The sequence below is a fragment of the Pararge aegeria genome, chromosome 27, assembly GCF_905163445.1.
Source record: "Pararge aegeria chromosome 27, ilParAegt1.1, whole genome shotgun sequence".
In the NCBI taxonomy this organism is placed as follows: domain Eukaryota; kingdom Metazoa; phylum Arthropoda; class Insecta; order Lepidoptera; family Nymphalidae; genus Pararge; species Pararge aegeria.
In genome coordinates this window covers 2,903,366-2,927,067 of record NC_053206.1, presented here as the reverse complement: position 1 = coordinate 2,927,067, position 23,702 = coordinate 2,903,366, and the positions used below count along the sequence as shown (strand labels likewise).

General features: G+C 37.8%; 2 protein-coding genes across 3 annotated transcripts in view; one reads left to right on the top strand and one right to left on the bottom strand.

The window, feature by feature from the left end:
* Positions 1-3,709: 3,709 nt before the first annotated feature.
* Positions 3,710-11,338, top strand: LOC120635622 (MIP18 family protein galla-2). The gene is made up of 3 exons (XM_039906649.1): positions 3,710-3,727; positions 9,313-9,650; positions 10,662-11,338. Exons 2-3 carry the CDS (start codon positions 9,374-9,376, stop codon positions 10,850-10,852), a joined length of 468 nt encoding a protein of 155 aa, XP_039762583.1. The 5' UTR covers positions 3,710-3,727; positions 9,313-9,373; the 3' UTR covers positions 10,853-11,338.
* Positions 11,339-11,346: 8 nt separating this feature from the next.
* Positions 11,347-23,702, bottom strand: part of LOC120635621 (gelsolin, cytoplasmic-like) — a 32,502-nt gene continuing 20,146 nt past the window's right edge. For both annotated transcript variants that reach the window (XM_039906647.1, XM_039906646.1), the window contains exons 9-19: positions 22,570-22,690; positions 21,997-22,120; positions 19,178-19,313; positions 17,933-18,071; positions 16,604-16,698; positions 14,993-15,118; positions 14,085-14,205; positions 12,948-13,096; positions 12,594-12,704; positions 12,137-12,262; positions 11,347-11,445 (exon numbers count right to left, since the gene is read on the bottom strand). In XM_039906647.1, the coding sequence (XP_039762581.1) occupies positions 11,389-11,445; positions 12,137-12,262; positions 12,594-12,704; positions 12,948-13,096; positions 14,085-14,205; positions 14,993-15,118; positions 16,604-16,698; positions 17,933-18,071; positions 19,178-19,313; positions 21,997-22,120; positions 22,570-22,690 (1,305 nt within the window). In that variant the 3' untranslated portion in view covers positions 11,347-11,388. The remainder of the gene's footprint in view (positions 11,446-12,136; positions 12,263-12,593; positions 12,705-12,947; positions 13,097-14,084; positions 14,206-14,992; positions 15,119-16,603; positions 16,699-17,932; positions 18,072-19,177; positions 19,314-21,996; positions 22,121-22,569; positions 22,691-23,702) is intronic.

The window sequence follows — 23,702 nt, the reverse complement described above, 5'->3', positions numbered from 1 at the left end:
AATATCAAATTATAAATTATAAACTCATCACTCTGTAATTAGTACCTGTAGTAATAATTAAATTCTGCGAGACCTTGTCCTGGCAAAGGTCTCCCGGTCTCAAAGGTCTCTCAGGTTTTAGATTTTAGGCTAGTCCACCACGCGGGCCATGTGCGGATTGCAACGTACACACCACTTAAAAACACGTCATTAATCCTTTGCCGGTCCATCACATGCTCTGGTCTCCTCTGAGAATGAGAAGGGTTTAGATTTTAGGCCGTAGTCCACCACGCGGGCCCTGTGGGGGTTGGAAGGAACACGCCATTTAAAAACTCTCTGTTAATTGTGTCAGACTCTGGAATTCCCTGCCTGCGTCAGGCTCAATACGTAAATATATTTAAGGAGCGTTTGGAAAACCATTTCTTATCTATGTAATATCATAGTATGCAGTATACTGCATAAATATGTATTCATCGTAAAGTCTACATCTCCTGAGGATGCTCCGGTTTCGGAGCGAAGCGGGCGTAGAAGGGAAAATTGCCGAGGATCTGTCTGGTGTGGAGTATACGGATTGAAGAAATTTTAAATTACACCATACAGATTCTCCTGCTGTTCGCGGAGTATAGCAAATTAATTTTTAATATAGTGTGTGCTGGGATTCGAACTCGTCCCCAGGAAGTAAAGCAGAATTCCTAGCCGCTAAGCTATCACCGCTTCTTAGACCCATTCCCGATTTCATCGAATTAAATATTATTATTACCTTCTTGCCATTTATAGGCAAGAAGGTAATAAATATCAATTCCGGTTCAGTAAAATCGGTGATTGGCTCTTATTCAAATGTATGCGACATTTAGATACTAATACTCATTCTATCGCAAAATGATTAATTTATTTAAGAATGCAATTAAATATATCTTGCTTATGGAATGACCTTTTATAGTAAGTATTAATAATTAGCCTATTTTTATTCGAAGCACTGTATCTTTGAAATGGTGACATATTTGTGCTAGGACAAAAATATATGATATTTTTAAGACCTTCGATTAGTTTATCCCCGCGGGTCACAACACGATTTAAGTACTTTGTAGGATAAAAAAATCCAAACATACCTACCTCGTCTTCATGTTCAGTCCGAAAATCTGAGATATATATTTCTTGTGTACGTATGTATGTCACTGAACTCCTCCTATACGGCTGGACCGATTTGAATGAATTTTTCGGTATGCGTTTGGGTGGCACCCTGAATGGTTTAGATTCACAAAATAGCCCGACAGATGGCACTGGGGTCCGCTAGTATAATATAAAATTTTGAATAGTATAGCGCAATTATTCTTGCGCTCACTTTTTTCAATAATAAAATATTTGTTTTTATATGTTTTTTTTTCGTATTTACGGTCCGATTTTCACCTCCTCCCGCATCGGAACCTTAACGAGGTGAGACCTGTTTCGCTATATTTTCGGTGCTACTGTCAAAATTAAATGAAAATATATATAATAAAGAATTTCTTGTTTTGTTTTCACTGAGGCTACCTACAGAAAGCGCAATTTCATATAAAATATTCTGACTTGAACATAAGAGAAAAACTTTTACTCTTTTAGGCCTCGTAGACACCAATAGCAAATCTGGTATCAGAATAAAAAAAAGAGGCCGCCATCTTGAAGTTTTTAATTAATGAATCGATTGCTTTCAAAATCGATATCTGAGCGTCTGTCTTGACTTCGACAACAAATCATTCTGTTGTAGCCACCATCTTGAAGTTTTTGGATACTGAGCCGATTCCTTTAAAATCGATATCTGGATTAACACTTAGCACAGACAACGAATCTGTTGTCGGAATTTAAAAAAAAAGTGGTCGCCATCTTGAAGTTTTTAGAAATTGAACCGATAACTTTCAAAATCGATATCTAGGCGTCCGCTTAGACACCAACAACGAATCTGTTATCAGAATTTAAAAAAGATTACGTCTGTGAATACATAAACAACGGTTTTAAATACAATTTAGTAAAGTGGTCGCTGATATTCCAGGTCATGAGGATCGGTTAAGTAGTTTTTGCATGAAAGCGTAACAAACAAACTTACATTGACATTTAAAATATTAGTAGGGACAGGGTCATTAGTAGGGATAGGGATAACAACCTTCAGTTACCTTGCCTACATCATTAGCTACCAACAGGTGTGATTGCAGTCAAGGGCTAACTTGTTTAAATAAAATTAAAAAAGAGTATGGATTGAGGTTTAATAAGTTGGCAGATATACTTATATTTACATTTGATTTACAATGCACCATTGTATGCAAATTAAACCACTTACAATCTTATTAACATTTATATTTAAAAAAAAAGCAAAGATTGATTATAGGTCCGTTTGTATTCCATTGCAATTTCACATATTTGGTTGATAGGGTGGTAACTAGCCACGGCCGTAGCTTCACACAAACCAAACAGAAAATTCAGTTATTATAAATTTCCGAATCCTTCCAGGAATAGAATTCCTTTCGGGGATAGAACCCATGACCTCCACTCATACAAAGTGCTCACTGCGCTAGGGAGGTCGTCGTAGGAGGAGATTATTCTATTTTTTATTTGTTTTTCAAACGCGCTTCTCTCTGGAACTACCTGAAAAGATTTTTTTGCGAACTACCAGAGAATTCGCTTAAATCTCAATTTTTAGAGCTTTTTATCATCACGTGAAAGGAGGTATATTTATATCTTATCTAGGATAGGAATCGTGTACTAAGAAAGTTAGAAAGAACGCCTAGTGAAATCGAATAGCAATACGGGTGTTAAATACCACACGAAATATTCGACTAAGTAATAACAAGTTAGTGAATATCGACGACACATTCTTGCTGCTCATGTACTGTAATCAATGCATTATTTGCACATTATTAATACAGTATCGTGTATTTTAAACCGATATGTCGAACGAATTGTCTCGGCTTGAGCCTAGAGCCGCAACGCCAGCGGGCTTATGCTGTATCTATTGACGTTTAACAACTCTTAGGAAAGATAATGTAAACTCTAAATTGTTTAGTTTTTAATCCCTAGTTTTTATTTTACATCTGATTGCTATTCGGTGAAGACATGTAAATCTTTAGGAAAACCAAGGTCGCCCACGTAACTCAAAGGATAAGCAAGTTGAACTGGCAGTGGGCGGGTCATGTCTGTCGTAGAATCGACGGCCATTGGAGCAGACGCGTTCTGGAGTGGAGACCGCGAATCGGTATGCGCAGTGTGGGACAACCTCCAGCCCGCTGGACCTGACCTGACCTGACCTTGAAAAGGTGGCTGGAAGCGGCTGGATTAAAAAGGCGGACGACCGTGTGTGGTGGCGCGGAGAGGCCTATGTTCAGTAGTGGACACTTGTGAACTGTTGATGGTGGTGATGGAAGACTTGTAACTTCATTTATAACTTTATTTTGACATTCAATCATCAGTGTAAACTGTCAGCACAAACATTCAGACGGTGATAGTTAAGATCACTAGATGAGATGATATCACGGCTATAACTTGCCTAGGAATCCCTATTATGTATAAATAATGATAATAATAATACTAATTTTTATTTCTAGCATCAAGTCTCATATTTTTTGAAATTAAAAATACATTATTTTTTATAACTAAAAGATAATTAATAAATAATAGATAGAAATTAATTATTTTAATAAAGTTACAGCATTAGCCCCAATTAAAAATGACATTGACATTAGTACCACAGACTAAAAATAGTTCAAATGTGTCATTTGGTAAACAAAAACACGGAGATTGGCGGGAAACTTCGAATTTGGCGGACGTGGTTTTTTTAGATTTTAATTTTTAATTATGAATTGAATTGTAAAACTGGGGACTTCGCAGCGTTGGCCTTGGTCGACACACGTGTAGTGATTTTCGGTGTTGTTTTTAGTGAAAAGTAGCCGATTTTTGTGTTTTTTTTTAACAACCGTTTTGGTGGTGGTGAGTGTTTATATTAATAGGGATGGAGCTAGATACTCCTCCGGAGCCTCCAGACCCTGACGGGTCTCGAATCTTCACGAATGAGGATGCACCTCGCGCGTCTAGTCAAACATCAAGAAAACGCCCAGTGGACACTGAAAAGTCCGCTAGCGTAACATTCAAGAAAAAAACTGTAAAAGAGTCATCACAATCGGTTCCGTCGATCCAAACTGTTTTTACGCATCCTTCCTTTGCAGAAGGCCCCGAAAGTTACGATAAGGATGACAAAGGCCCCTTCATAGTCCATGTCTCAAGGGAAATCTCAGATCCATCTGCGGGTACGTCTATCAGAGCACTTAAATTCGGTCAATTTATGCATAAAAACAAGTTCACCAATATTGTAAGTGATGGTGTTAAAAACGTTGGCCGTAACAAGATTAGCGTCGAATTTTCTTCTGCTCAAGCTGCTAACACATTTATAATTAGCCCAATTCTGCCCCTTACGAAATATCAGGCTAAAATCCCAACCTACAATATAACAAGGATGGGTCTAGTGCGAGGTGTCCCTGTAGACTGGTCTATGGAGGAGTTTGTGGAGTCGTTAGAACTACCTGCTGGTTGTGGTGCAGTTCTGAAAGCCCGCCGTTTGAACAGAAAATCGTCAAATGAAGGAACAATAGAATGGCTTCCCACCCAGTCGGTGGTAGTCACTTTTAGGGGTCAGATGCTTCCATCTAAAATTTTCTCATTTTACACCTCTCTCCCAGTAGAACCATACAAATACCCAACAATCCAGTGTCTGAACTGCTGCCGTTTCGGCCATATCAAAGCCCAGTGCAGATCTAAACCTAGGTGTTACAGGTGTGCACAGCCGCACACTGGAGAATCATGTGATGTCATCAAAGAAAAGGCCACGTGTATATATTGCTCAGGTAGTCATTTTGCTTCAGATAAGGAATGTCCGGAATTTACTCGCCAGCAGAATATTAAACTAGCCATGTCCCAGGACAGTGTATCTTATATGGAAGCCTCATTGCGGTTTCCTCCAGTTCACAAATCATATGCGGAGATAGCAAGAGAATTGTTCCCTACTCCAATCTACTTTCCCCTTCCTTCAAATCCTCCCCATCACCCTTCAAACTCTCCCCAACCGAATTCTTTCAATTCACCCCGTAGGTCATACCGGGAAAAAATTATCCGCCCGGCTCGTACCCGAGCTCCCTTAGCGAAGGGTTATGACAAATACGCCCACCGATCCTTTACCAACAGTCCCTCTTCCTCCCTACCTAATGGCTGCGCCCTTGGCAGCAGCCTACCTGACTCTCCCCCATCCCAAAGTAAAATGCTAGAGGTTCTCTCTGAATTCCTTCTGAGTATTGTTGCTCCATGCAGCGAAATTCCACTACCGCCCAACGTTGCACATAACTTATCCCAACTGTTTAATATCCTAAATAATGGCCCCAACAACCTTACTACAATGGAACAGTAAAAGCATCCAACCAAAGAAACAAGATCTTTTATCTTTAATTAACCTGCATAACCCTATCATTGTTGCTATCTGCGAAACATGGCTGAGGCCTGGTTCTCGCTTTCGGGTTCCTGGCTTCTGCTGTGTGCGGGACGACAGGAGTGATGGTTATGCAGGCAGTGCCATTTTTATTCGACACAATCTTCCCTTTTCTTCTATTCCCCTCCCCGCTCACAGTGATCAACTTAATGTTGTTGCTGTGAGGAGTCTAAATATTTCCTTTCTTTCACTGTATATTCCACATCCTAATCCATCCTTGATTCCAGAAATCCGGTCTATCCTATCCTCCCTTCCTACCCCAGTTGTGATTATGGGTGACTTTAATGCTCACCATACTTCTTGGGGGTGTTACTACTGTGATGGGTTTGCTCCGTTATTGATAGACATCTTTGAGGATACTAACCTCTGTATCCTCAATGATGGCACTCCTACCCGTAGAGTCTATCCCTATCAGAACCCAAAATCTGCTATTGATCTATCCCTTTCTTCTCCCTCTCTTGCATCTCAGCTATCCTGGAAAGTCCTACCAAGTACTTTTGGCAGTGATCACTTCCCTATCATCCTATCCCTGAATACTAGATCATTACCACCTTCCAACCCTAGTCCATTATTGAAGTATAAACTGCATAAAGCTGACTGGTCACGTTACGCTCAATCTGTTGATAACATGATAGACTCTTTACCTGATCTTGAGCATTGTAACAATTTATTAACTTGTTATGAGCAATTTGTTAAATATCTTATTTCTTCAGCCGACTCTAATATTCCTTGTAAAAAGTCTTATGCCAAAAATCACTTATCTTCCCCCCCTTGGTGGGATGGGGAATGCACTGATTTATTTAACCAAAGAAAGGCTGCAGAAGAAGAATATACAGATAGCATGACAAATGATAACTTTATGAAGTATCAACATTTGGATGCTAAAATAAAAAGGTTAGTGTCTAAAAAGAAAAGGTTCGGTTGGACCAAATTCTGTGAATCACTCGGCCCTAGATCTCCCTCCACTGTCGTGTGGACAAACATGAGGAGATTCCGCCGATCTCTTAACCACACTGACCCAAGTTCCAATAACCCGTCTGAATGGCTTAACTTTTTTACAGACAAGCTCGCTCCGCCTTATGTCCCTCATATGGACGATTTCCCCATTTATACACCTGTGTCCACTGCAGATGAAATGGATGCCCCATTTTCTTTTTCAGAGCTTGAAATTGCTCTAACTGGCCTTAAAGACTCGGCTCCTGGGGAAGATGGTGTACCTTATTCTTTTTTGGCAAAACTAAAAGATAAATCAAAACTATATTTACTCAACTTAATTAATAGCTTTTTCGAGAGTGGAATAGTTCCAAATTCCTGGAAAACACAACTAGTGATTCCACTACTCAAACCTGGCAAAAATCCATCTGAACCAAACTCATACAGACCTATTGCACTTTCATCCACTTTGGCAAAAGTTAGCGAGATACTCCTCAAAAATCGACTAGAGTGGGTAATGGAAAGTAGGGGAGTACTTTCTCCTTCTCAGTTTGGGTTCCGTAAAGGATTTAGCACTGCAGACAGTCTCAGCATACTCACCACAGACATTCGAACTGCCTTTGGTAGGGGAGAGTACCTTGTGGGTATTTTCCTAGATATTGCCTCTGCATATGACAATGTACTTCTTCCGTTACTCAGGCAAAAATTGCATCAGCTGAGTGTACCGCCAAGGATAACACATTTCATATGTAACCTGCTCTGTGGCAGGTCAGTTGTGGTTAAACAACAGTCATCCTATCTTCCCCCCAGACTAGTCTGGAAAGGACTTCCCCAAGGCTCAGTACTCAGTCCTCTGCTTTACAGCATATACACTCATGACCTAGAATTGTCTGTAAATAACTTTTGTAACATTCTACAGTATGCTGATGATATTGTCCTCTACCACAGCTCGGGCTCAGTAGAGGAAATATCCCAATGTCTAAACTCGGCTTTGTATTACCTAGGACAATGGCTGTCTGACCACGGCTTATCTCTATCCGTGGCTAAATGCCAAGCAGTTGTGTTTACAAGAAAAAGATCTCACCCTACATTTAACTTTTGCTATGAGGATCAACCCATCAATCTAGTAGACAAAGCAAAATTCCTAGGTATTATACTGGATAGCAGACTGAACGGATTACCGCATACTGAATATGTAATTAAGAAGTGTGAGAAAGGTATAAATGTTCTGCGGGCAGTGGCTGGAGTTTGGTGGGGGGCCCATGCCTATTCCCTTAAGCTTTTATATAATGCCTTAGTCCGTAGCCATGTTGATTACTGCTCATATGTTTTAGACCCTCTAAATAAAACTACCTCTGAAATGCTCAACCGAACTCAATACAGATCCCTCAGGATCATTCTGGGGGCAATGAAGTCCTCCCCTACTAATGCTCTGCAGGTTGAATGTGTTGATCCTCCTTTGCATCTGCGTAGGCAATATCTCTGTGATCGTTATGTTAGCAAAATGTTACAACTGTCCTCCCACCCTTTGTGGTTTAGATTAACTCAATTGTCACAAGTTCTTAGACCACGCAATCCTTCTTCATATCTATTAGATAGCTATCAGAAATTTATCAATCTCCCTCATCCATTAGTGACTTCACAAATAAACCCTTTATACTCTACATCCTATAAAGCCCTAGTCTTTGATCCTGCCGTGGTCACAGATCTTGGGCTAGTTAAAGGAGCCCTTGATACTAATGTAAAGTTTAATAACATAGTTTGTCAAAATTGGCCAAACCACCTCCTTATTTACACTGATGCATCAAAGTTTTCCCCCGAAAGCTTTGTTGGTGCAGCCTGCTGGGTTCCAAGGTTTAGAATTGCTCTGCAATTTAAGTGTCCTCCAGAGTCTTCGGTATTTACAGGGGAGGCTGTTGCCTTGCTGGAGGCAATCTTATTTGTCCGATCCCATAACATAAAACAAACTGTTATTTTTACAGACTCTCTTAGCTGTTTATACTCCATTAAGGAAAACCCATTCCGGAGTAAGTCTAGATTCCCTATTGCTCTAAGGATCAGGGAGGCTCTGTACTCCTGCCATCAAAATGGATTAGCTCTATTATTGGTCTGGATACCAGGGCACTCTGGCATCACGGGTAATGAAACTGCTGACTTATGTGCTAAATCAGCTGTTCATTTGGGCTCCCTGGAGCATTTCAAAAACAGTTCTCAGGATCTCAGCGCACTGGCAAAAACATATCTAATCAGATCCTGGAAGTCACTTTGGAATGATTCCAAATCAGTTAAAGGTAAATATTACGCTTCTGTCCAAACTGATATCCCTAGACGTCCATGGTTCTTCTCTTGTAAATATGCTGATAGGTGGGTTACATCTACAATATGCCGTTTACGCCTTGGCCATGCCTGCACACCTGTTCACCTGAATAAGATTAGAATAAGGGATCACTCCATATGTGAATGTGGCTTGGAAGAAGGCACTGTCTCCCATATCCTCTTCTCTTGCCCTAAACTCCTTCATCCCCTCTATGATGTTCTCCCAGTCCAAGTTCCTCGTCCTCTAAATGTTGAGTGTCTGTTAATGTCTGTGTTTAGCCCATTCTGTAGATTCCTATGTAAATATGTTAAGTGTAATAATATTAAGTTGTAAATATATATGTAAGAACCTTCCTATCTCCAACAAACTAACATTCTGATTATCTGTTTTTCTGTTGGAAATTAACTCATAAAGGAGAAGCAAAAAATCTGCTACTTATTTAAATGCGTCAAGATTAATATTTCGTCTTCCTCATATTTCACCGATCATTCTCAAAAGCGTGTCTCCTCCATACCACGTGACATTGGCGAAGTAAATCGTACCCAATTGGTACAAACGCAAGCCATAAAAAAAAAAAAAAAAAAAACAAAAACACGGATTTGCCTATGTGAATACTTTCGATATTTTTATTAAAAGCTTGCAAAATGACGAAACTAGCCGACAACGTAAACCCCGATGTATACGACAAGGGTTCAGAACGGGAAATAACTTCAAACGAAAGAAATGAAGACATCGTCGACGAAATCGACCAAAGGGAGGTGTTCGATTTAATACGCAATATAAATGACCCCGAACACCCCTTGACCCTTGAGGAGCTACGAGTGATTGAGGAGAAGAATATATTCGTGGATAATAAGCAGAATGTGGTGAATGTGTACTTCACACCTACGATACCTCATTGCAGTATGGCAACTTTAATTGGTACGCAATGAAATTATTCTTCTGGTATAATAACATAAATTCTTTGCTACCAACTCTTGCCCGCGTTCTTCAAATTCAAGAATGTTTTATTAATGTAGATCACAGGCACTTATGAAGCGATGATACATTTAACATGTTACACTTATGTTAGTGATTGTGATAACTGCATTCGTTAATTTTAAACTAAAGCTAGGAGGGTTCCAAACGCGCCCTGGTCTAAGAAGTTATCACCATCTTACAGTCTAGTTAATGTTGAGCTATGAACTTAGAGCAATTCATACCTAAGCCTTTTTATCATACATGTAATCCTTAATATTATAATAGGATTTTTCTATAAGCTTATGTTTTATATAAACTTTGAACTTGTTGAGACATCTCAAGGATTTCAACTGGTAATTTGTTATAAAAAGTCCTTTGTCCTGATTTATGAAGGTTTTTGTTATAAATTTCAATTTTAATTGTTTGGCTGGCTCAATTTCTACAAGTAAGCGATAACTTATAATCAATTAATGTTAAAGTAATGCAAGAATATTTGTTTCTCTTGTGAGAAATCTTCATTTGGGCTCCCCCAACAATTTTTTATACAGGGGACTGCCTTGGTGGGGCCAAGGCACACTACACCACTGCTTAGACAGAGTATTTATAGATGTTGGCTCCAACCAAGTAAGTATAGAGACAGGCAGTGAAAAAACTAAGCAGAGATAGCGTATTGGGTAGAAGCTGGACTTCACTTTCGGAGGGCCGAGTTTGACTCCCAGTGCCCTCTAATCTTTCTAAGTTATGTGCGTTTTAAGTAATTATAATATCACTTGCTTCAACCGTGAAGAAAAACATCGTGAGGAAACCGGCATGCCTGAGAGTTCTACATCATGTTCTCAAAGTTGTGTGGAGTCCACACTGGGCCAGAGTGATGGACTACGGACTTAACCCCTTCTTATTGTGGGAGGAGACCTATGCTATGTAGTTGGCTGGTAATGGTTTGATGTGATGATGATGACTCTTTCCTTCCAGGCTTATCCATCAGAGTGCAGCTCCTCAGAGCCCTGCCGAGTCGTTTCAAAGTGACAGTGGAGGTGTCAGAAGGCACCCACATGTCAGAGCATGCTGTCAATAAGCAACTAGCCGACAAGGAACGAGTTGCAGCTGCCCTTGAGAACAACAACCTTGTGCAGATCATCAACCAGTGTATTGTTAACTCATGAAGTAATCCTAGTTTTATGAGTGGAAATGTGTGTCTGTTTCATACTTTATTGCCAAGACATCTCACCAAAATAGAAGAGGGATTCTTATTTGTATGGAAGCTGGCATAACAACCTGTCACCATATTTTTCTTTTTATATGAAAATAGTATGCATAGGTCGTAAATATGGACGGCATGTAGATAACAAAAGACTTATAGGCACATTCGGAAAATATTCATCATATAATATCTGTAAAAACCCTGCATCAATATGTTGATATTGCATGGATACATACAAAGCATGGACTTTATGTACTTTTTGTTATGTAAAACAAGTGCTGTAAAATAAATCAAAAGAATTGAAATCTCTATGCATATCAGAGATTTATAATTTACGCGACTGGAGACAACCGGTGGCACTCTGAATATTTGATATGCATTCAAAATGTAGAATATTAAGAATAATTAAATAACTATGTAATAAAAGCAAAATTGAATCAGAAATAAATATTTTTATTCAAAAGTTGATTTCATTTTATAAAATGAATGTTTTTTTTTTCACTTTGAATTAGCTGCTTTGGTTTCATTTTTGATATCTTCGTAGGAGGCTTGATTCTGAAACAATACATTTTTTTTTAAGAATATTATTTACATATTAATTATTTTGATCGGAATCCCCAAGGGATTTTGTATAACTAGAATCCCTACCCGTACCTAGAATCACAGAATTGAGAACATACATCCTCATTCAACCAGTATTGCATGCATTGTGTCCAAAAACTGAGAAAACCCCCGCGCACATCTCATTTCACAGAATGTTGCTAGCTCGCAAACTTCCCATTTTCCCCATTTTATGGTAAATGTTTAGAACATTGGGGTAAAATAGTTATTGTCGAATTATGTGACTAACGGCATGTTCGACAAACACTACTAAAGTTGAGTGGTTTATCATGCTTCAATATTGTGTATATATAGTGTAGTCGTGTCGTAATACTCATGTAATGTACGCATCAAAAGTGCCACCTATGGGCCTACTTGAATAAAGATATTTTTGACTTTGACTTTGACTTTGCTTCTGTATGGTCTTAATTCTGTGAAATAGAATAAGGAAAAACTCAAACGATCAGCAGAAAAAAAATATATATATCTAAATTGGTACTTTAGTATGGGAATACATTGTGGAACAAAGTTCACCTGGTCATGAAAAAAAATGCATTTAAAATACGGGATAAAAGATTATATGGGAAAATTATGAGTATTACGAATTAGAAGTGTTAATTCCTGGGCAATATAAACAAATACCCACCTCCCACAAGTCATCTTCCCACTCGGGGAACAGCTGTTTAAAGATGGCGGGCTCACGTCCTTGTTTCAGTGTCACTACGATTGCAGAGTCCACCGTTCGCTCTAGTCCGTCGTCTTCTATGTACTCCTGGTAGAATTTAGAAAACCATTAGAAATATTTAAAAAAATAACGGCCACGTTTAGCATGTAGTTTTCCTTACCATTCTTTCATCTATAAACATTCCTAAAATCATTATCTATAACGGCAAAATAAATCATTTTTTTGTATGGAAGTCGCCTTAAATATTTATATTATTATGTTTTTTAGTATTTGTTGTTATAGCGGTATATAAGAAAAACATCATTTTTGAAAATTTTAACTGTTTAGCTAGTAGTAACTCGAGGTCTCAAGATGCGCATCTTGAGACCTCGAGTTACTCAGTCAGCCTTGCTGTTGTTTTTTTATATCAAGCACCTACCCCAATTATTTGGAGTCTAGCAGCCTTGACACGCTCTGGAATATTCGTGCCCAGCCATAAATACAGTTCTTCCCCGCCATCCAGAATAAAGGCTCCATCGTCTGATAGATCCTGAAAATTGAGAGAATTTTACATTTTGAAAGATCCTGGATATTAATAGATACTTTTCGCACCACTCGCTCGACAGTGCCTTATTACAATAAATAATAATAAATAAATATACTACGACAATACACACATCCATTGTGGCTAGATGGCGATGTGTGTATTGTCGTAGTATATTTAAAAAAAAAAAATTATGGCTGTTAAATAGGAGGTGAGCTGCTCTGAGGAAACATGTAAAGTTTTAGGAACCTTTTGAGTGAATCCAGGCGGTAGCTCCTCGTACTTGATCTTGCCCGAAGGTCGCACTGATACAGCTGTGAGAGACAGCGGGGTGGTAACCCGACGGTTGGCGTTAAATTTCCACCCTGAAGGTTCCACATTTTCTTCTGGTTGTCCTCCTGGAATTTATTCGAAAAAAAGTCATGGGTGGTTTGGTTACAGATCTTTATCCATTGAGCTCATTGCCGGAAACCTTGTGTTTATATTCTCATTGGCTGTGCAAATGCCATAATTTTGTTTGGCTCTGGACTCATGTTCATTTTTATTACTAAGCTTACAAATAGTTATGTAAGTACTAAGTGTCGTATCAATGCATGCAAACGTTCTCCATTATTTAGAATGACACAATCATATAGCGAGAACTTTAATAATATAGACATTTTTTCTACGCGAATAGGCTCCTTTAAGTAGTTCATAGATCGTTTAGTTTAATACTTTTAACATTAAATTTATATATTACTATTCCGGGTGATAATCAATTACTGTTACAGACAAAGTTTTGCGATCACAATATATTAATAAGTAATTATAAGATTTCATCCGTCCAACATTTTTTTTGTTTGTATTTTTGTAGAAATTGTTGCAACAATAATGTTTCATTAGGTTTTTAATAAGCCCACTTAACACATGTTTCTTGTAATATGTGGTTTACGCAGTTGACGCCGCAGTGAGTAAGTATTTGTACTTACTATGTATACCATTGTGTAATGTGATACTGTGTTGTTGTTTGTGAACCCAAATAAATAAATAAAATTAAATAAAATAAGATTTTATTACAAGATAATAATAGTTGTTTTTAATGAATAAAGAAAATTGTTATGATGGTTTTATACTAAAAATAAGTACAGTTAGTAATAGTTGTGAGAGTTAGTAAAAGCATGTGATGAACAACAAAGTTTGTCTACATGCCCTGAAAAATGACCTTTAATTTATTCATACGTACTACACGTAACTAGAATTTATAATAAAAAAATATAGAGAAGAAACCTACACTGTTACTTTTTTTATCGACTCCCACCGCGAGGGAATCTAGTTTTTTCCACCCGCGGTTTTTGATAGAAATTAGTAACGCCATCTTTCTGAAGATATTAGAAAATCTTGTCTTACCTAGAACTTCCCAAAATTCCTCAGGCTCTTCACCTTGGTTAATTTCTATCACCTCTTTGTCATCACCAACTAACGAGGTAACTGCGGTCTTGGCAGCTTCCTGCTCTTGTTCACTAGATTCCTAGAAGTAAAGAGTTCGAGTTATTAAAAAAAATGTGTCTTCGATGACGAGAGATTTGGATGAATATAATTTTACTTTTTTTTTTTTTTAAATGGATGTAATGTCTGTAAAAAAAGATTATTATTATTTTACAGAGACAGTTCTGAGATAAATTTAAGGTAAATAATTTTTTACCAAGCTAAAGATTTATTTCATATTTTAATGTAAAATAATGTATTACATATATTATTACGCATATTATTCAGTTTCCATGTTTATTCTACCTATCTCTTGCCAATTTAATCCTATACATTAATTAGTATGTTAATTTCCTTAACGTGACATTTTTTTGTTACATCGAGTTTCAAATCACAATGATTATAAAGAAGTTTCACTCATAAAATATAAAATCATTTATCAATTTCAGATTGACCTATAGTAAAGCGAGGCTGAGTACAGCTTTTTCAATGTACATGTATATATATACATCGAATAAGCTGCGTCTGCATATATATAAAATATATATATATACGCAGCGTGGGGCAGAGACGCTGCTTTTTGATTTCAAGGCCGTGGGTTCGATTCCCACAACTGGAAAATGTTTCTGTGATGAACATGAATGTTTTTGAGTGTCTGGGTGTTTATATGTATTTTATAAGTATTTATGTATATTATTCATAAAATCAGTCGTCATAATACCCATAAAACAAGCTACGCTTTCTTTTAGGGCTAGATGGCGATGTGACAATACATTGTCGTAGTATATATTATTATTATAATTATTATATATTATTAATATTTGAGTTACCTTTCCACTCCATACGTAAACAGCGCTTGGGGTCTCAAGTATGAAGATGTCATCTTCCTCTAAAGAGTCCGCTGTCTCTTGCATTTGAATTGCCCGCATGTCGACTCCTAGTTTCGTGCCTTCAACCTGGAGAATGTTTTATTTAATATAGCGTACCCAGCCCGCTTCGCCGGGCTAGATTTTGCTTTATTTTATTTGAACAATAAACTTACATCATTAAATTTTTAATTTAAGTCTCATAATATATTAAATCATTTAATTCTCTCCGTATTCATTCTCTTCTATTCTCTTCTCGAGCGGGTGAAGATCACTATCAACACCCATGTACACCCAACAATAGAATATCATTTCAGTAAATGAAAGCTGCAGTTTGACAGTTCAAAAATAGGAGTGCTCCGATCGTCACCAAACTTTACAGGATTACTCGCCAGGTCAATCCGGAGATTCCCTGAAAGTTTCATTGAAATCGGTCCAGCCGTTTCGGAGCCTATACGGAACATACCCACACACTTTCTCTTTATATACATTAGTTTGCTTTCAGTGGCGCGCGCTGGATTTTTTACCAGGGTATGCATACAGCAGAAAAATTCCATAAAACGACAGCAATCCTCTTCTTATACGAGTTATATATACATTTTAGGGTAGGCAGTGCTTTTGTGCATATATCAAGTGCACGCCACTGCTTGCTTTGGTTGTTTAATGGAAAGTACCCCAGTGCCGATTGTTGAGCGTAAATAGTTTGATGATGGGAATTGGTGACTTTCCCGATTTTATCATACCTACTCCTTTTCATCAAAATAATAGGTAAAAGATTGAGCTTTTTCGTCGACTATCCTGACGCAGTGATGAACGCACCGTGTTCCTCTGATTGGTTGTCCCGAGTTTGACCAGTTTTTTTTAAGCGAAAGCTTATAGAAAAGTCCTATTACAGTATAAAGGATAACGTAAACGATAAAAAAGCTTGGGTGTGAACAATTGCTCCAACCATGTTGCTTCTTAAGTATTTTCAAATGACAAAGTCGGCCGACTGGCGCAGTTGGCAGCGACCCTGCTTTCTGAGTCCAAGGCCGTGGGTGAGCATAAGTGTTTTTCAGTGTTTATATGTATCTTCTAAGTATTTATGTATATCTAATTCATAAAAATATTCGTCAGTCATCTTAGTTACCCATAACACAAGCTACGCTTACTTTGGGGCTAGGTGGCAATGTGAGATGATGCTAACAAAAAGAACACCCGGCTAAGTTTGTTGTGGGCTTCTTCTTATACCAGGACGCGTTTCGAACCCTCGTAGCTTTAGTTTTAAGTTTACGAATGTAGTTATCGCCATCACTACTCACTGCTATGTACACATTTTGTATATAATCAACGCATCAAAAGTGCCATCTATGTGCCTATTTGAATTAAGAAATATTTGACTTTGGTGAAGGAAAACATCGTGAGGAAACCTGCATGCCTGAGAGTTCTCCATACTGTTCTCAAAGGTGTGTGAAGTCCACCAATCCGCACTGGGCCAGCGTGGTGGACTACGGCCTTAACCCTTTCTCATTGTGGGAGGAGACCGGAGACCGTGCGCTGCCGGTATGGGTTGATGTGATGATGATGATAGAATACCTTGAACAGACGAACACCCGTTTCATCATAGGACTTCTTGAAGTTTTCAGTTTTGTATTCATCGTCTTTGCTTCCACACAATATCATGAGGTTTCCTAGGAATAAAATAATTAAAAATTTTTATAAATTCAGTTTATTAACACGCTTTTATTAGCTTCTTCTGTATATAGTGTATGTTTGTAACCGACTCCTTTGAGCTCGTTTTTGTCCTACTTTGAACGGTCAGATTTCTTTCAAACTTTGTAGACATATCGAGGACCGATGACAATACACTAATCTAAGAAGATTATTCCAATTTTCATTATAAAAAATAAGATTTTTTACTAATTACTACAGCACCATCTAGACCCAAATGTAAAAAAACCTATGGCGTTACCAACAATGTAAAAAACCTATGGCGTTACCAACAGATGGCGTTCCCGTACCTAACAAATTCCACAGAAAACATTAAGCTACTAGATGGTAGAGGGCGTTAGCTGTTACTTTTTAATGGCCTGTTTTAAATAATACCCGCGTAGGGACTGTTATGGTAAATCTTAATATATATAAATCTCCTGTCACGATGTTTGTCCGCGATGGACTCCTAAACTACTGAACCGATTTTAAATTAAATTGGCACACCGTGAGCAGTCTGGTCCAACTTAAGAGATAGGATAGCTTAGATCTTTAAGTAAAGTCACAATTTTATTTTATTGCAAATTATTTGTCTATAATTAATTGACAGTCACATGTTATATGTATATACAACTATACTCATTTAAGGCTTAGCGATACTGAATACTTTAAAAACAAAATCAAACGCAGACGAAGTCGCGGGCAACAGCTAGTAAATAATAGTTTAAAAAAACTAAAAAACACGCTTTATTCCTATAATGCGTGTTTTTTAGTTTTGGAAACAGAACTAAAAAATAGAAAAAAAAAATTAATAAATTTAAATTAAGAACAGTGTTAAAAATTGAAATTTTCCTGCCTTATCGACTGTATGTGAAAATTATATTAATTACTAAAAATGTTATTCAGCAAATTGCGAATTGGAATAATCTTGTCAAATTAGTGTATTGTCAAATAGAAAAAGAATGCCTATATACCTATACAACTTCCAAAGATGAATGTTCGGACCTCGGTCCCCGAGCACGATCACCCGCTCGGAGGAAGATCTTCCTATTGTTACGGTCGAGCGTATCACCATAGCTCCCGTACAGTAAAAACATGATTAGGTGTGCAAAGGCGGTCTTATCGCTAAAGCGATCTCTCCCAGCGAATCTTTGGCGAAAATAGTTCAAATAAGGAAGGGGTTCGATGTTGCATGATCTATTCCTATATCTGTACCTTTAAATATGCTCAAAAAGTGCTTGGTCTCCTTCCCTTGTGGAATTTTCACAATGGTTGCGTAGCCTTCCAGTTCCTCTTCGAGCTCGCCGGCGAGTTTTACACCAGCTTGCTTGCTGTCATCATCTGCAGTGTTACCCTGAAATAAATTACATTTTCAAGTGGAAAACAACAATATGGAACTCAAGCCGAAATAGCTAAACTATTTCTGCTATAAAGAAATGTATAAATTACGAAAATTCCCGTCATTCGATATAGTGTGCGTGTCAAGGGCACATAACTCGAGCGAGTAACCTTGGCAAGTAACTCGAGCAAGAAGCTTGAGCAAGTACTTCATACCAGTGACTCGCTCCAATTACTCGCTCAAGTTACCGGCAGAAGTCACTTGCTCCAGTTACTTGCTCCAGTTACTCGGGTAAGAAGCTCATGTAAGTAACGTGCGCCAGTAAATTGTACAAGATCTAATAGGTGCGAGTAACTTGTGCCAGTAACTTGATCGAGTAGCTGGAGCGAGTGACTGGAGCGATTAACTTGTGCCAGTAACTTGAGCGAGTAACTGGAGTGAGTGACTGGTGCAAGTAACTTGTGCTAGTACCAGGAGCGAGTGTCTGGAGCGAGTTACTGGAGCAAGTAACTTGAGCGAGTTACTGGAGCGAGAAACTTGTGCCAGTAACTTGAGCGAGTAACTTGAGCGAGTTACTGGAGCGAGTAACTGGTGCAAGTAATAGGAGCGAGTAACTGGCGCGAGTTACTGGAGCGAGTAACTTGTGCCAGTAACTTGAGCGAGTAACTGGAGCGAGTCACTTGTTCCAGTAACTTGAACGAGTAATTGGAGCGAGTTACTGGTGCAAGTAACTGGAGCGAGTTACTGGTGTAAATAAATTGTGCCAATAACTTGAGCGAGTAACTGGAGCGAGTTACTGGTGCAATTAACTTGAGCGAGTAACTGGAGCGAGTAACTTGTGCCAGTAACTTGAGCGAGTAACTGGAGCGAGTTACTGGTGCAAGTAACTGGAGCGAGTGTGCCAGTAACTTAAGCGAGTAATTGGAGTGAGTTACTGGTGCAAGTAACTGGAGCGAGTAACTGGTGCAAGTAACTGGAGCGAGTTACTGGAGCGAGTAACTGGCGCGAGTAGCTGCAGCGAGTAACTATAACATACTAAAATGAGAAATTTTAAGTTAGAAATCCGTTTGTTAAATATTGATATTGCGTGCACAGGTGCGAGTTTATTATTAAATACTTACTATCCACAAGTAAACAACGGTCGCTTCCTCATCGTTTTCATCCTTGTACTGGTACTTTACTACATAAACATCACTCTGGTAAAGCTTGGGTGATTCCGCTACACTCTCCGTTATATCCTCTGGTTCTTCTGAAGCCCTGGTAGTTGAAAGACAAGACAATTATTTATTTAACTTGCGTCGACACTACGGGCGTGTAGCGGTCATATAAGTGGGGAGTCTCGGGTTTGATCCCTGACAGCGACTATTGCAAACTTATTAATTTCTGAATTTATATTGTTCTGGTCTCCGAGGCATCGGCCGTGGCTTACCATGTCAGCAAATACGTGCCGGCAAGATATGTAGCTTTTTTTTTAGAATTCAGGTTAGGTTATTTTAGAATTTTAGTGGTAGATTAACAATATTTTTTTTTAATTCTCACAGAAGACTAAAATTCATTAAACTTAAATAAAAAACTTAAATGTTGTTTACCCCTTCACTAGGTGAATGACCTTTCATTTGTTTGTTTACCTTTGGTCCGCAGGAATAGATATATAGATAGTACGTTATCTGAAAGAACGGTTTGAGTTTTTCGGTTATACTATCGCTCTCTCCGTTCCGATGATACTTAGAAAATTCTTATGAAAACTCTTCCCCATAGTACTTTCTTCTATACTAAATCCTTTACAATTGAAGCTGCTCGCTTGTGCAACTCTCTCCCTCTACAAATTAGGCATGTTTACAATTATTGTATGTTAAATATATTTTTGACATACAATTTATTATAAGTATACCTATGTATTTATAGATATTGGTGATGTATCTTAATTGTTAGAACTATTGTAATTTGTGTTTAAAATGTTTGCGTTTCTTTTCCTCAATTATTTTTTGTGTACACCCTAACCCTATACCGTAACTTTTCTCTTGTTTACTGTTATAGTTTGCCTGGTTTAGATAGCTTGTTAGCGGTAAGGCTGCCTATTGTACCTGCCTGAAAATTTGTATTATTATTCTTTTAACACTTTTTACTATGCTTTGGTGTACGACAAAGTGTATTAGATAAATCCTACATCATCATCACACATCACATCAACCGATAGACGTCCACTGCTGGACATAGGTCTTTTGTAGGGAGTTCCAAGTTCCACGATTCTGAGCCGCTTGGATCCAACGGCTACCTGCGACGCGCTTAATGTCGTCTGTCCACCTCGTTGGGGGTCGACCAACGCTGCGCTTACCAGTTCGGGGCTGCCATTCCAGCACCTTGGGACCCCAACGTCCATCCTTTCTCCGAACTATGTGCCCGGCCCATTGCCACTTAAGCTTCGCGACTCGTTGAGCTATGTCGGTAACTTTGGTTCTTCTACGAATCTCCACATTTCTGATTCGATCGCGTAGAGATACTCCGAGCATAGCTCTCTCCATCGCCCGCTGAGTGACTCTAAGCCGTCTTATGAGGCCCATAAATCCTACTAATATTTTAAATGTCAAAGTGTGGATGTTTGTTACTCAATCACGCAAACACGGCTTAACAAATTTAGAGGGAAAATTGAAACTTAAATCACGCGAATCCCTCCGTGAGAAGTTTAAAGAAATAGGTATACTTACTGTAGCTTCACAATAGGTATAATTATAATATAGTATTTGTAAGAAGAAGAATATAGTAGAAGTAAGAACATATTAGTCTATATCAACAAAAAGTGGATATAAACAGTCGACTCAAAAGAAATGGTCATAAATTAGTGACATCTGCATATCGTGTGCAAAAGGTACAGAGGTCATTTGTGGGATTAAGTATACGTTTTATAATATGATTCCTAGGGTAATTTTGGACCTACCAATGCATAAGTTTAAAGAATATGTTTATCACATTTATTACAACTGATGAATTTCACAAAGTTGTTTGGAAGCATCCGGCTCCGCTTTCATCTCTCACAAGATAGAAATTGAATGTCAAATGTAAATTGTTGATGTTGGAAAAGAGCAACTGCTGAGTTTCTTGCCGGCTTCTTCTCGGTAGAATCTGCCTTCCGAACCGGTGGCAGAGTCACAACAAACAGATAGAGTTGTGCTTATATGAGAATAAAGGCCTAATTGAAAGAAACGAATTTTGAACTTTGAATTCTAATAAAGTCCACGCAGACGTCGCGGACAGAAGCTAGTAAATAAATCCTGTGCAATTTATTCACACACGGCAGAAGTGCAACTGCTCAAAAGTATCCTACGAGAGATTGAGGTGGATGTAGAGTATCAGAACTATTGGGATAAATGTAAGGTTTATTATTTAGTTTCCATGGTAACTGGAATAAATAAAAAATTTAATGTTTTCTATCTCACTCTGTCCTATTATGTGTTTGTTTCTTTATCGAGATATTATTCGGTTTCCTTGGTAACTTAAACAAATAATAAATAAATAAATAAATAAATAAATATACTACGACAATACACACACCGCCATCTAGTCCCAAAGTAAGCGTAGCCTGTGTTATGGGTACTAAGATAACTGATGAATATTTTTATGAATAATATACATAAATACTTATAATATACATATAAACACACAGAAACTGAAAAACATTCACGTTCTTCGCACACAACATTTTCCAGTTGTGGGAATCGAACCCACGGCCTTGGACTCAGAAAGCAGGGTCGCTGCCCACTGCGCCAATCGGCCGTCAAACAGGAAACAAAATGTGTTATGTATTCTCTCATTCCCTCGCTGGCTGAATCCTATACATTTATGTATTTATGTCTCTATCACAACGATTCTAAAGAAGTTTCACTTCAATAAAAATTACGTTCTAACAACCTCATAACTCATGTAGCAGTATTCAGCACTTTACCTGAAGACTTTAAGCTCTCCGGCACCTTCATCAGGCATATAGCCTCTTGCAGAAGCGCTTTTACCCACGAACTTCGCAAACGCCTCGCTCTCGTCATCGGAATCTCCGGAGAACAATCCAGCTTCTGTTAAGAAATGTGCTCGATTACTCACGCAGCCAAACTCAAAATTAGAGCGTGGTTGTGAAGGGCCTGTGTTCAGGAGAAAGACTCTTTTTACACGCTTTTTATTAGCTTCACTTGTATGTATGTTTGTATGTTTTTAACCGACTTCTTTGGGCGCGATTTTGACCCACTTTGAACGGTGACAATACACTAGTCTGAGAAGATTATTCCAATTTTCAATATAAAAAATATTTTATATCATTACTGCTTTAAACGGTTAAGGAAAACATCGTGAGTTACAATTTATCCGATTTACGTAGACCGAAGTACGTCCTTACTTTTACTTTGTTGACTATAGCTCTTTAGGGTGTCGGTTTTTTACATTCCCTAGCGCGCCAAAAGAAGTATAACTTCAGAAAGACTAAAACAAATAGATTTTGAATTTCAATTTAAACTATGAATCTACACACCAATTTGAGCAGCAATCGATTTAACAGATCCAGTTGTTGCAGGTTTAACGGAGTCCCAGTTGTGGAAGTACTGCTTGAAGGTGCAGCTCTCTGAACCCTCTGATACCCTGGTAACTGGCACCTATAGAAATTAAACAATGATATTGCTTCCGCATATAACGTATTGTAAAAACCAATTAAATTTCAACGGTAATTTAAATTTCAAATGTATATATGTTACATGTGTATACAGTGGCGTGCACTTCATACATGCACAAAAGCACTGCATACCCAAATTATTTGATATAAGTCGTATTGGAGGGAAATTTTTCCATTTTATGCCATGTACCTGCTTTATGCATACCCTGGTCAAAACCCCTGTGCACGCCACAGTGTATATAATAATAATAATAATAATAATAAAGTTTTTATTTAAAGGCATATAAACCCATATATCAGCTTTTATATACAAAGAAATCTATAATTAAATGTATACATTAAAACTTACATCTAACTGAAATAGTTAATAAACTTATTTCAGATGTCATAGGTTCTTATTTTATTTTTTGTTCCAGTCCCGATGAACAGACAGCCAATAGTTTGAAATAGGACTCGGCATCCCCTCACAGACGACCCTAAGTATTCCATTGTTAGAGTTCCTAATTCTTTCCCAAAAGGATGCTACACGAGCTCTAACAAAGCTCTAAAAAAACTCTTTCTTTACAAATATAGATATATATTTGTAAAGAAAGTATATTTCTTTAGAGTTTCAATATTCTCTAATTTAAATTTTCCCGCGCTCCAAGGCGTCGGCAAAGCAGTTAAAAAGTTATGATAAAACAGTAACAAATATGGCATTCAAATAGACAATTTGATTTGTCATTTTGCGTGACTTATAATGTTCATAACGGAATAAATCAAAAAAACAATTTGTGAATTTACTTAAGAAATAAACTTTAAATGTCGTTTCTTTGTTGTTACAGGTAGGAGTGTTTTTAAATATTTGTCTAAAAGTTGAATGTAGCGTAATGTAATAAAACTAAAGAAATAAATCTTTCTTGTTACAGAGCGACACATTTAAATTGTTTCAGTTGGCGGAATTATACGAATTAAACTATAAACTTATTATATATTTTTAAATTTATTTTTTTCCC